The following is a 12,975-nucleotide window of genomic DNA, read 5'->3' as shown; positions in this document are numbered from 1 at the left end:
CTACCCCTCTCCACTGGATTGTGTGGTGATACTAGCGGGCCTCTCCTCCCCCCCCTCCACTGGATGTGTGGTGATACTAGCGGGCTCTCCTCCCCTCATGGATTGGGGCTTCCCCCCCCCTCCACTGGATTGTGTGGTGATATCAGAGCGGGCTCTCCTCCCCCCCCTCCCACTGGATTGTGTGGTGATACTAGGCGTGGGTCGGTCTCCCCCTCCCCACTGGAAGTGTGTGGTGATACTAGCGGGGTTCCCCCCCCCCATGGATTGTGTGGTGATACTAGCGGGGCTCTCCTCCCCCCCTCCACTGGATTGTGTGGTGATACTAGCGGGCTCTCCTTCCCCCCCTCCACTGGATTGTGTGGTGATACTAGCGGGCTCTCCTCCCCCCTCCACTGGATTGTGTGGTGATACTAGCGGGCTCTCCTCCCCCCTCCACTGGATTGTGTGGTGATACTAGCGGGCTCCCTCCCCCTCCACTGGATGTGTGTGGTCGGATACTAGCGGGCTCTCCTCCCCCCACTGGATTGTGTGGTGATCCTAGCGGCTCTCCTCCCCCACTGGATTGTGTGGTGATACTAGCGGGCTCTCCTCCCCCTCCACTGGATTGTGTGGTGATACTAGCGGGCTCTCCTCCCCCTCCACTGGATTGTGTGGTGATACTAGCGGGCTCTCCCCCCCCTCCACTGGATTGTGTGGTGATACTAGCGGGCTCTCCTCCCCCCCCCACTGGATTGTGTGGTGATACTAGCGGGCTCTCCTCCCCCCTCCACTGGATTGTGTGGTGATACTAGCGGGCTCTCCTCCCCCCCACTGGATTGTGTGGTGATACTAGCGGGCCTCTCCTCCCCCCTCCACTGGATTGTGTGGTGATACTAGCGGGCTCTCCTCCCCCCTCCCACTGGATTGTGTGGTGATACTAGCGGGCTCTCCTCCCCCCGACTCCACTGGATTGTGTGGTGATACTAGCGGGCTCTCTCCCCCCTCCACTGGATTGTGTGGTGATACTAGCGGGCTCTCCCCCCTTCCCCCCTCCACTGGATTGTGTGGTGATACTAGCGGGCTCTCCTCCCCCCCTCCACTGGATTGTGTGTGATACTAGCGGGCTCTCCTCCCCCTCCACTGGATTTTGTGGTGATACTAGCGGGCTCTCCTCCCCCCTCCACTGGATTGTGTGGTGATACTAGCGGGCTCTCCTCCCCCCCTCCACTGGATTGTGTGGTGATACTAGCGGGCTCTCCTCCCCCCTCCCACTGGATTGTGTGGTGATACTAGCGGGCTCTCCCTCCCCCCCCACTGGATTGTGTGGTGATACTAGCGGGCCTCCTCCCCCTCCACTGGATTGTGTGGTGATACTAGCGGGCTCTCCTCCCCCCCCCACTGGATTGTGTGGTGATACTAGCGGGCTCTCCTCCCCCCCTCCACTGGATTGTGTGGTGATACTAGCGGGCTCTCCTCCCCCCCCACTGGATTGTGTGGTGATACTAGCGGGCTCTCCTCCCCCCCCACTGGATTGTGTGGTGATACTAGCGGGCTCTCCTCCCCCCCACTGGATTGTGGGTGATACTAGCGGGCTCCCCCCCCCACTGGATTGTGTGGTGATACTAGCGGGCTCTCCTCCCCCCCTCCACTGGATTGTGTGGTGATACTAGCGGGCTCTCCTCCCCCCCTCCACTGGATTGTGTGGTGATACTAGCGGGCTCTCCTCCCCCTCCACTGGATTGTGTGGTGATACCTAGCGGGCCTCTCCCTCCCCCCTCCACTGGATTGTGTGGTGATACTAGCGGGCTCTCCTCCCCCCCTCCACTGGATTGTGTGGTGATACTAGCGGGCTCTCCTCCCCCCCTCCACTGGATTGTGTGGTGATACTAGCGGGCTCTCCTCCCCCCTCCACTGGATTGTGTGGTGATACTAGCGGGCTCTCTCCCCCGCCCCTCCACTGGATTGTGTGGTGATACTAGCGGGCTCTCCTCCCCCCCTCCACTGGATTGTGTGGTGATACTAGCGGGCTCTCCTCCCCCCTCCACTGGATTGTGTGGTGATACTAGCGGGCTCTCCCCCCCCCTTCCCTCCCCCCCCCCCCCACTGGATTGTGTGGTGATACTAGCGGGCTCTCCTCCCCCCTCCACTGGATTGCTGTGGTGATACTAGCGGGCTCTCTCCCCCCTCCACTGGATTGTGTGGTGATACTAGCGGGCTCTCCTCCCCCCTCCACTGGATTGTGTGGTGATACTAGCGGGCTCTCCTCCCCCCCACTGGATTGTGTGGTGATACCTAGCGGGCTCTCCTCCCCCCTCCACTGGATTGTGTGGTGATACTAGCGGGCTCTCCTCCCCCCCTCCACTGGATTGTGTGGTGATACTAGCGGGCTCTCCTCCCCCCCACTGGATTGTGTGGTGATACTAGCGGGCTCTCCCTCCCCCTCCACTGGATTGTGTGGTGATACTAGCGGGCTCTCCCCCCCTCCACTGGATTGTGTGGTGATACTAGCGGGCTCTCCTCCCCCCCACTGGATTGTGTGGTGATACTAGCGGGCTCTCCTCCCCCCCTCCACTGGATTGTGTGGTGATACTAGCGGGCTCTCCCTCCCCCCTCCACTGGATTGTGTGGTGATACTAGCGGCTCTCCTCCCCCCTCCACTGGATTCGTGTGGTGATACTAGCGGCTCTCCTCCCCCCCTCCACTGGATTGTGTGGTGATACTAGCGGGCTCTCCTCCCCCCTCCACTGGATTGTGTGGTGATACTAGCGGGCTCTCCTCCCCCCCTCCCTGGATTGTGTGGTGATACTAGCGGCCTCTCCTCCCCCCTCCACTGGATTGTGTGGTGATACTAGCGGGCTCTCCCCCCCTCCACTGGATTGTGTGGTGATACTAGCGGGCTCTCCTCCCCCCTCCACTGGATTGTGGTGGGTGATACTAGCGGGCTCTCCTCCCCCTCCCACTGGATTGTGTGGTGATACTAGCGGGCTCTCCTCCCCCCCTCCACTGGATTGTGTGGTGATACTAGCGGGCTCTCCTCCCCTCCACTGGATTGTGTGGTGATACTAGCGGGCTCTCCTCCCCCCCCTCCACTGGATTGTGTGGTGATACTAGGCGGGCTCTCCTCCCCCCTCCACTGGATTGTGTGGTGATACTAGCGGGCTCTCCTCCCCCCCTCCACTGGATTGTGTGGTGATACTAGCGGGCTCTCCTCCCCCCCCTCCACTGGATTGTGTGGTGATACTAGCGGGCTCTCCTCCCCCCTCCACTGGATTGTGTGGTGATACTAGCGGGCTCTCTCCCCCCCCTCCACTGGATTGTGTGGTGATACTAGCGGGCTCTCCTCCCCCCCTCCACTGGATTGTGTGGTGATACTAGCGGGCTCTCCTCCCCCCGACCTCCACTGGATTGTGTGGTGATACTAGCGGGCTCTCCTCCCCCCCTCCACTGGATTGTTGGTGATACTAGCGGGCTCTCCTCCCCCCTCCACTGGATTGTGTGTGATACTAGCGGGCTCTCCTCCCCCCCCTCCACTGGATTGTGTGGTGATACTAGCGGGCTCTCCTCCCCCCTCCACTGGATTGTGTGGTGATACTAGCGGGCTCTCTCTCCCCCCCTCCACTGGATTGTGTGGTGATACTAGCGGGCTCTCCTCCCCCCCTCCACTGGATTGTGTGGTGATACTAGCGGGCTCTCCCCCCCCTCCACTGGATTGTGTGGTGATACTAGCGGGCTCTCCTCCCCCCTCCACTGGATTGTGTGGTGATACTAGCGGGCTCTCCTCCCCCTCCACTGGATTGTGTGGTGATACTAGCGGGCTCTCCTCCCCCCCACTGGATGTGTGGTGATACTAGCGGGCTCTCCTCCCCCCTCCACTGGATTGTGTGGTGATTACTAGCGGGCTCTCCTCCCCCCATCCACTGGATTGTGTGGTGATACTAGCGGCTCTCCTCCCCCCTCCACTGGATTGTGTGGTGATACGAGCGGGCTCCCCCCCCCCACTGGATTGTGTGGTGATACTAGCGGGCTCTCCCTCCCCCCCACTGGATTGTGTGGTGATACTAGCGGGCTCTCCTCCCCCCTCCACTGGATTGTGTGGTGATACTAGCGGGCTCTCCTCCCCCCCACTGGATTGTGTGGTGATACTAGCGGGCTCTCCTCTCCCCCCCTCCACTGGATTCTGTGGTGATACTAGCGGGCTCTCCTTCCCCCCTCCACTGGATTGTGTGGTGATACTAGCGGGCTCTCCCCCCCCCCCACTGGATTGTGTGGTGATACTAGCGGGCTCTCCTCCCCCCCACTGGATTGTGTGGTGATACTAGCGGGCTCTCCTCCCCCCCCCCACTGGATTGTGTGGTGATACTAGCGGGCTCCCCCCCCCCCACTGGATTGTGTGGTGATACTAGCGGGCTCTCCTCCCCCCCCCCACTGGATTGTGTGGTGATACTAGCGGGCTCTCCTCCCCCCCTCCACTGGATTGTGTGGTGATACTAGCGGGCTCTCCTCCCACCCTCCACTGGATTGTCGTGGTGATACTAGCGGGCTCTCCTCCCCCCCCACTGGATTGTGTGGTGATACTAGCGGGCTCTCCTCCCCCCCTCCACTGGATTGTGTGGTGATACTAGCGGGCTCTCCTCCCCCCCCTCCACTGGATTGTGTGGTGATACTAGCGGGCTCTCCTCCCCCCTCCACTGGATTGTGTGGTGATACTAGCGGGGCCTCCTCCCCCCCTCCACTGGATTGTGTGGTGATACTAGCGGGCTCTCCTCCCCCTCTCCACTGGATTGTGTGGTGATACTAGCGGGCTCTCCTCCCCCTCCACTGGATTGTGTGGTGATACTAGCGGGCTCTCCTCCCCCCTCCCACTGGATTGTGTGGTGATACTAGCGGGCTCTCCTCCCCCTCCACTGGATTGTGTGGTGATACTAGCGGGCTCTCTTCCCCCCCCACTGGATTGTGTGGTGATACTAGCGGGGCTCTCCTCCCCCCCCCACTGGATTGTGTGGTGATACTAGCGGGCTCTCCTCCCCCCTCCACTGGATTGTGTGGTGATACTAGCGGGCTCTCCCCCTCCACTGGATTGTGTGGTGACACTAGCGGGCTCTCCTCCCCCTCCCACTGGATTGTGTGGTGATACTAGCGGCGCTCTCTCCCCCCCCCCACTGGATTGTGTGGTGATACTAGCGGGCTCTCCTCCCCCCCCACTGGATTGTGTGGTGATACTAGCGGGCTCTCCTCCCCCCCTCCCCTGGATTGTGTGGTGATACTAGCGGGCTCTCCTCCCCCCCTCCACTGGATTGTGTGGTGATACTAGCGGGCTCTCCTCCCCCCTCCACTGGATTGTGTGGTGATACTAGCGGGCTCTCCTCCCCCCCCCACTGGATTGTGTGGTGATACTAGCGGCGCTCTCCTCCCCCCCCCACTGGATTGTGTGGTGATACTAGCGGGCTCTCCTCCCCCCCCCCACTGGATTGTGTGGTGATACTAGCGGGCTCTCCTCCCCCCTCCACTGGATTGTGTGGTGATACTAGCGGGCTCTCCCTCCCCCTCCACTGGATTGTGTGGTGATACTAGCGGGCCTCTCCCCCCCCCACTGGATTGTGTGGTGATACTAGCGGGCTCTCCTCCCCCCTCCACTGGATTGTGTGGTGATACTAGCGGGCTCTCTTCCCCCCTCCACTGGATTGTGTGGTGATAATAGCGGGCTCTCCTCCCCCCTCTCCACTGGATTGTGTGGTGATACTAGCGGCTCTCCTCCCCCCCTCCACTGGATTGTGTGGTGATACTAGCGGGCTCTCCCCTCCACTGGATTGTGTGGTGATACTAGCGGGCTCTCCTTCCCCCCCACTGGATTGTGTGGTGATACTAGCGGGCTCTCCTCCCCCCCTCCACTGGATTGTGTGGTGATACTAGCGGGCTCTCTTCCCCCTCCACTGGATTGTGTGGTGATACTAGCGGGCTCTCCTCCCCCCCCTCCACTGGATTTGTGGTGATACTAGCGGGCTCTCCTCCCCCCCCCCACTGGATTGTGTGGTGATACTAGCGGGCTCTCCTCCCCCCTCCACTGGATTGTGTGGTGATACTAGCGGGCTCTCCTCCCCCCCACTGGATTGTGTGGTGATACTACGGGCTCTCCTCCCCCCCCCACTGGATTGTGTGGTGATACTAGCGGGCTCCTCCTCCCCCCCTCCACTGGATTGTGTGGTGATACTAGCGGGCTCTCCCTCCCCCCTCCACTGGATTGTGTGGTGATACTAGCGGGCTCTCCTCCCCCCCTCCACTGGATTGTGTGGTGATACTAGCGGGCTCTCCCCCCCATGGATTGTGTGGTGATACTAGCGGGCTCTCTCCCCCCTCCACTGGATTGTGTGGTGATACTAGCGGGCTCTCCTCCCCCTCCACTGGATTGTGTGGTGATACTAGCGAGCTCTCCTCCCCCCTCCACTGGATTGTGTGGTGATACTAGCGGGCTCCCCCCCCCCTCCACTGGATGTGTGGTGATACTAGCGGGCTCTCCTTCCCCTCCACTGGATTGTGTGGTGATACTAGCGAGCTCTCCTCCCCTCCACTGGATTGTGTGGTGATACTAGCGGGGCTCTCCTCCCCCTCCACTGGATTGTGTGGTGATACTAGCGAGCTCTCCTCCCCCCTCCACTGGATTGTGTGGTGATACTAGCGGGCTCCCCCCCTCCACTGGATTGTGTGGTGATACTAGCGGGCTCTCCTCCCCCTCCCACTGGATTGTGTGGTGATACTAGCGAGCTCTCCTCCCCCCCCTCCCACTGGATTGTGTGGTGATACTAGCGGGCTCTCCTCCCCCCCTCCACTGGATTGTGTGGTGATACTAGCGGGCTCCCCCCTCCACTGGATTGTGTGGTGATACTAGCGGGGTTCCCCCCCCCCCACTGGAATTGTGTGGTGATACTAGCGGGCTCTCCTCCCCCCTCCACTGGATTGTGTGGTGATACTAGCGGGCTCTCCTCCCCCCTCCACTGGATTGTGTGGTGATACTAGCGGGCTCTCCTCCCCCCCCACTGGATTGTGTGGTGATACTAGCGGGCTCTCCTCCCCCCCTCCACTGGATTGTGTGGTGATACTAGCGGGCTCTCCTCCCCCCTCCACTGGATTGTGTGGTGATACTAGCGGGCTCCCCCCCCCCACTGGATTGTGTGGTGATACTAGTGGGCTCTCCTCCCCCCCCCCACTGGATTGTGTGGTGATACTAGCGGGCTCCCCCCCCCTCCACTGGATTGTGTGGTGATACTAGCGGGCTCTCCTCCCCCCCACTGGATTGTGTGGTGATACTAGCGGGCTCTCCTCCCCCCCCTCCACTGGATTGTGTGGTGATACTAGCGGGCTCTCCTCCCCCCTCACTGGATTGTGTGGTGATACTAGCGGGCTCCCCCCTCCACTGGATTGTGTGGTGATACTAGCGGGGTTCCCCCCCCCACTGAATTGTGTGGTGATACTAGCGGGCTCTCCTCCCCCCTCCACTGGATTGTGTGGTGATACTAGCGGGCTCTCCTCCCCCCTCCACTGGATTGTGTGGTGATACTAGCGGGCTCTCCTTCCCCCCCACTGGATTGTGTGGTGATACTAGCGGGCTCCCCCCCTCCACTGGATTGTGTGGTGATACTAGCGGGCTCCCCCCCCCCACTGGATTGTGTGGTGATACTAGCGGGGCTCTCCTCCCCCCCCTCCACTGGATTGTGTGGTGATACTAGCGGGCTCTCCTCCCCCCCTCCACTGGATTGTGTGGTGATACTAGCGGGCTCCCCCCCTCCACTGGATTGTGTGGTGATACTAGCGGGGTTCCCCCCCCACTGAATTGTGTGGTGATACTAGCGGGCTCTCCTCCCCCCTCCACTGGATTGTGTGGTGATACTAGCGGGCTCTCCTCCCCCCTCCACTGGATTGTGTGGTGATACTAGCGGGCTCTCCTCCCCCCACCTGGATTGTGTGGTGATACTAGCGGGCTCTCCTCCCCCCCACTGGATTGTGTGGTGATACTAGCGGGCTCTCCCTCCCCCCCCACTGGATTGTGTGGTGATAATAGCGGGCTCTCCTCCCCCCTCCACTGGATTATGTGGTGATACTAGCGGGCTCTCCTCCCCCCTCCACTGGATTGTGTGGTTGATACTAGCGGGCTCTCCTCCCCCCCCCCCACCCCCAAGCAAATGCTTGGGTGGTAGTTATTAAAGCAATTGACATATTCCACTGTTTCCATGCACATGTGACAAATATGTCAGAATCCATGTACCAAGGTTATGTTTTTTTATTTTAAAAAGTGCTCTGTGGTCCCCGTACAGGTAGATGGGACTAGGCAGAAAACCAGGCTGGCATGGAGTAGGTGGGTTGATGGCCAGTACTTTGATTCATAAAGTCCAATGTGCCAGAAGTTCTTTTTACGACCCTATCTACCTGCGAGTCACTTTCAAGGAATTAAGGATCTGTATTCTGAGATCCCCCGTTCTACAACGCTCCTCAGTATCCTACCACTCACCGTGTAAATACCACCCTGCTTTGTCCTCACAAAGTGCAGCGCCTCACACTTGTCTGCATTAACGGTAGCTTTACAGTGTAGGCGATTTGGTTCATTTCCCACTGCTGTCTGTAAGGAGTATGTACACTCTCTCCGTGACCAGGTGAGTTTCCTCCAGGTGCTCTGGTTTCCTCCCATATTCCAAAGATGTACTGCTTGGTAGGTTAAATTGGTTATCGCAAATTGTCTCGTGATTAGACTGAGATTAAATTGGGGGATTGCTGGGTGGCTTGGCTCGAAGGGCCAGAAGGGCCTATTCCATGCTGTCTCAATAAATGAATAAATTCCATGGTCCACGTGAATATCACGAGCTATTGGTTTTTCATGACTTTAGGTTAATTAGTCACATGGGTGTAATTGGGTGTCATGAGCTCATTGGGCTGGGAGCGCCCGTTACCGTGCTGTATCACAAAATAAAATAATAACAGTAAGCAGTGTGTAACAAATGAATCTTAAACATTTTCTGATCAGATTTTCTGTTTGTTCTTTTCCATCCAGATCCATGCACTAATCACAGGACCTTTCGACACACCTTACGAAGGAGGTTTTTTTTCTTTTCCTCTTTCGCTGCCCTCCCCGACTATCCCATTCACCCCACCGAGAGTCAAACTTATGACGACTGGGAGTAATACTGTCCGCTTTAACCCAAACTTTTACAGAAATGGCAAAGTATGCCTCAGCATACTTGGGTATGTACAAATTGTCAGGTTAAAATATGGTGTTTACAAAAGTAAGTTTGTAAGTACACTTGAGATGTACCATACTAAACATGAGATTCTGCAGATGCTGGAAAGTCACAGCAACACCCTCAAAATTTTGGAGGAATGCAGCAGGTCAAGCAGCATCTATGGAAAAGAGTAAACTTTGAGCCAAGATCCCTCATCAGGACTGGAAGGGGGAAGATGCCAGAATAAGGTGGGGGAGGGGAAGGAGTTTAAGCTGGAAGGTGACTGGTGAAGCCAGGTTGGTGTGTGGGGCGGGGGGTTAATGAAATAGGAAGCTGTTAGGGAGGGGGCAAAGGGCTGGAGAAGGAATCTGATAGGACAAGAAAATGGACCATGGCAGAAAGGGAAGGAGGAGGAGCACTTGGGGAGATGACAGGCAGGTACACAGAAGAGGTAAGAGGGGTGCCAGAGTGGAGAATTGAAGCAGAGGAATGGGGGAGGGGAAAATGCCAGAAATCAGAGAAATCAATATGCACCATACTAGTCTGGTTCATGACTAAATCCTGAACCTGAAAATTGGATGGGATTTCCCCCTTTCCTTCCAGCCAGCCCATGTTGTGTATCATGTTTAGCTGAGTGGTTTTCCCAGCCTTTCCAGACATGCTAGCTATGTCAAACAACCGTTATATTAACTATTTTACCAGTACAAGTCAGCAATTGACACACTTCATAAAGAGAGGCAGAATTCATGCATCTTTTGTGCAGTGGATGTGCAAAGATGCAGATTTTGCACCATCAATTTGCAGGCCATGACACTTGGCGTGTAGTGTAATAAGCAGCCGAATAATTAAGGGGCTGGGATGTAGGAGCTGTGCATCTATTTTCTGTCGATTGTATTTTTTTGGAGCGTTTTGTTTATGGTAATCTGTCACGTGGGTTGGGGCGTGGTAGAAGTAAATGAATATAGTTACGTATTCACACTTGTCTCAGAGGTAGCTGGGGAGTGATTTTTTAGTTGACTGCTAATATCACTATTATACTGCTTAGCGTCGCTGTTGCATTAATTCTGCTATTGGTATATTTTATATGATTGTATTTTGTGACTAAGTTTTTTGCTATCATAACTCTGCACTGTGTTACTGTGTTTTGCACCTTGGCCCCAGAGGAATGGCTGTTTGATTTGGTTGTATTCATGTGTGTGATTGGCTGACAATTAAACTTGAGAACACTACAACACAGCAACTTCAGCCCACAATGTCTCCGCTGAGCATGACGGTTGTCCATCATGTCTGACAATGGCAGGAAACCTGTGTGGGAGAGTTTAAAGTGGAAAAGCAGTTATGCTTCACTCTCTCGACCTCAGACGTCTGGGTCCAGTGGTACGAGCAAGCATCAGAATCTGGGGTCTTCCTTGGTTGCAGTGGATGACCACGACATCTTCTGTGCCTTCGATGTCCAAGGAGTGTTGCAGTACTGCCTTTCTAGCCGTTTGGATCTCACTGCAGATCTCATTGACCCCAGTCTGCTTCGCTTGCTAGGACAAGCATGTCCCTATCTCACTGGGGTTTGAGGCCCACCTGCTACCCTCACTTGGTTTAGCCTGTCTGTCGAAGCGGTGTACCGGGCTGTGGCCACTGTCACAATCAAACAGCTACTTGGAGCCACAGTGTGAGAGCTGGGTGTCCGGTGGGGAGCTGCCCAGCAATGGATAAGGCAAGCCTCTTCAAAGGTGCTACCCTCCCTGGACACCCCATACACACTGAGTGTGATACCAAGTTAAACACAGCCCATCCCTAGTATGTGTTCTGCGTCCCTTTGTTCTCTACCTCCTCACGTGTCTGTCTAAATGCTCCGATTGTATCTGCTTCCACCATGTCTCCTAAACAGTGTATTCCAGGCACCGACCACTCTGTGTTTTTTTAAAAATATGCCTTGTAAATCTCCTTTAAACTTCTCCCCTCTTATCTAAAAGCTACACCCTTTAGTATTTGTCATTTCCACACTGGAGAGGAAGATTCTGATTAACTATGCTTTGGATGCAGGTGGCATGGTAGCAGACTGGTTAGCGCGTGGCTTTACAGCGCCCACCAGTAGGGGTTCAGTTCTGCCTCTGTAAGGAGTGTGTGCATTCTCCCCTGTTCCTCTGAGTGCTCCGGTTTCCTCCCACAAGGTTAGTTGTTTTCATGGCCATGTTGGCGCCGGAAGTTTGGCTCAGCCCCAGCACATCCTCACACTGTGTTGGTCGTTGATGAAAATGACGCATTTCACTGTATGTTTCCAGAGTTTCTAGGTTCATGTGACAAATAAAGCTAACTTTAGATTGCTTCTTGGCCTCAGATCCAGAGGAAACAATCCAAATTTGTCCAACTCTTCTTTATAGCTAATATTCTCTAATCCAGGCAACATCCTAGTGAACCTTGTCTGCACCCTCTTCAAAGCCTCAACATCCTTTCTATAATGTAGTGGCGAAAACTGCATTGAATACTCTATATGTGATCAAACCAATATCTAGACCACATTTGGACTGTTGAAAGCTTTAACATGACTTGCTCAATGTCCTGATCAATGAAGGCACTCTATTGTCTTGGGTTTGCCACTTCCAAGGAACTATGCACTTGTACCCCACAATCTCTCTACATCAGTGTTCCTAAGGGTCCTGCCATTACTCTTTGACCTATCCCACCACCCTAAAATGTGACACTTCATACTTAGACCATAAGACATAGGAGCAGATTTAGGCTATTCAGTCTGCTCCGTCATTCCATGGTTGATTTATTATCCTTCTCATCCCCATACTCCCTATAGCCTTTGATGCCCTTACGAATCATGAACCAATCAACCTCTGCTTTAAGTATACTCAATGACTTGGCCTCCACAGTCATCTGTGGCAGTGAATTCCACAGATTCACCGCCATCTGCCTAAAGAAATTCCTCCCCATCTCTGTTCTGGACATGCCTTTGTATTCTGAGGCTGCGCCTTCTGATCCTAGACTCCCCCACTATTGGAAATAATCTCTCTACTCATCCTTGTCCACTCTATCCAGGGCTTTCAAAATTTGATAGGTTTCAATAAGATTCTTCAAAACTTCAATGAGTACAGCCCAGAGCTATCAAACACTCCTTATATGAATGAACCCTTTCATACCAATGCTCATTCTTGTAAACCTCCTGCAACCTCTCCAGTGCCAGCACATTTACTCTTCGATAAAGGGCCCAAAACTTCTCACAATATTCCAAATACAGTCTAACCAATGCCTGTAAAGCCTCTGATTACATCCTTGCTTTTACATTCTGGTCCTCTGGAAGTGAATGCTAACATTGCATTTGCCCTCCTTACCACAGACTCAACCTGAAAATTAACCTCTAGGGAATCCTGCACTAGGACTTCAAAGTCCCTTTGCACCTCTGATTTCTGAATTTGGTCCCAGTTCAGAAAGTAGAGTCTCTGACTTTGAGTTAAATTCCATCTACCATTCTTCAGCCTAAATTTCCAAGAGATATTAAATTGCTAATTGATATATATCCTGCTGTATCCCTTGACAACCTTTCTCACCAACCGCAATCCCATCTACCTGCACCTGGACCATAGCCCTCTGCACCTCTATCATCCAAGTATTGTACCTATCCAAACTTTTCTTAAATGTTGCAATTGAACCTGCATCCACCACTTCCACTGGCAACTCGTTCCACACTCTCACCAGCCTCTGAGTGAAGAAGCTCGTCCTTAGATTCCCCTTTAAATTTTTCAGTTTTCACCCTTAACCTATAATCTGTTTAGGTAATGTGTTCGTC

At 55.0% G+C, this 12,975-nt stretch overlaps 1 protein-coding gene across 1 annotated transcript in view; it reads left to right on the top strand.

Moving 5' to 3' along the window:
- The window catches only part of ube2z (ubiquitin-conjugating enzyme E2Z), an 82,741-nt gene that overhangs the window by 22,575 nt on the left and 47,191 nt on the right, over positions 1-12,975 (top strand). The window contains exon 3 of the mRNA XM_073071804.1: positions 9,017-9,207. Coding sequence (XP_072927905.1) covers positions 9,017-9,207 — 191 coding nt within the window. The remainder of the gene's footprint in view (positions 1-9,016; positions 9,208-12,975) is intronic.

The sequence above is a fragment of the Hemitrygon akajei genome, chromosome 18 (genome assembly GCF_048418815.1).
Source record: "Hemitrygon akajei chromosome 18, sHemAka1.3, whole genome shotgun sequence".
Lineage (NCBI taxonomy): Eukaryota > Metazoa > Chordata > Chondrichthyes > Myliobatiformes > Dasyatidae > Hemitrygon > Hemitrygon akajei.
The sequence above is the reverse complement of the archived record's forward strand: the minus strand, read 5'-3'. Positions and strand labels throughout refer to the sequence as shown.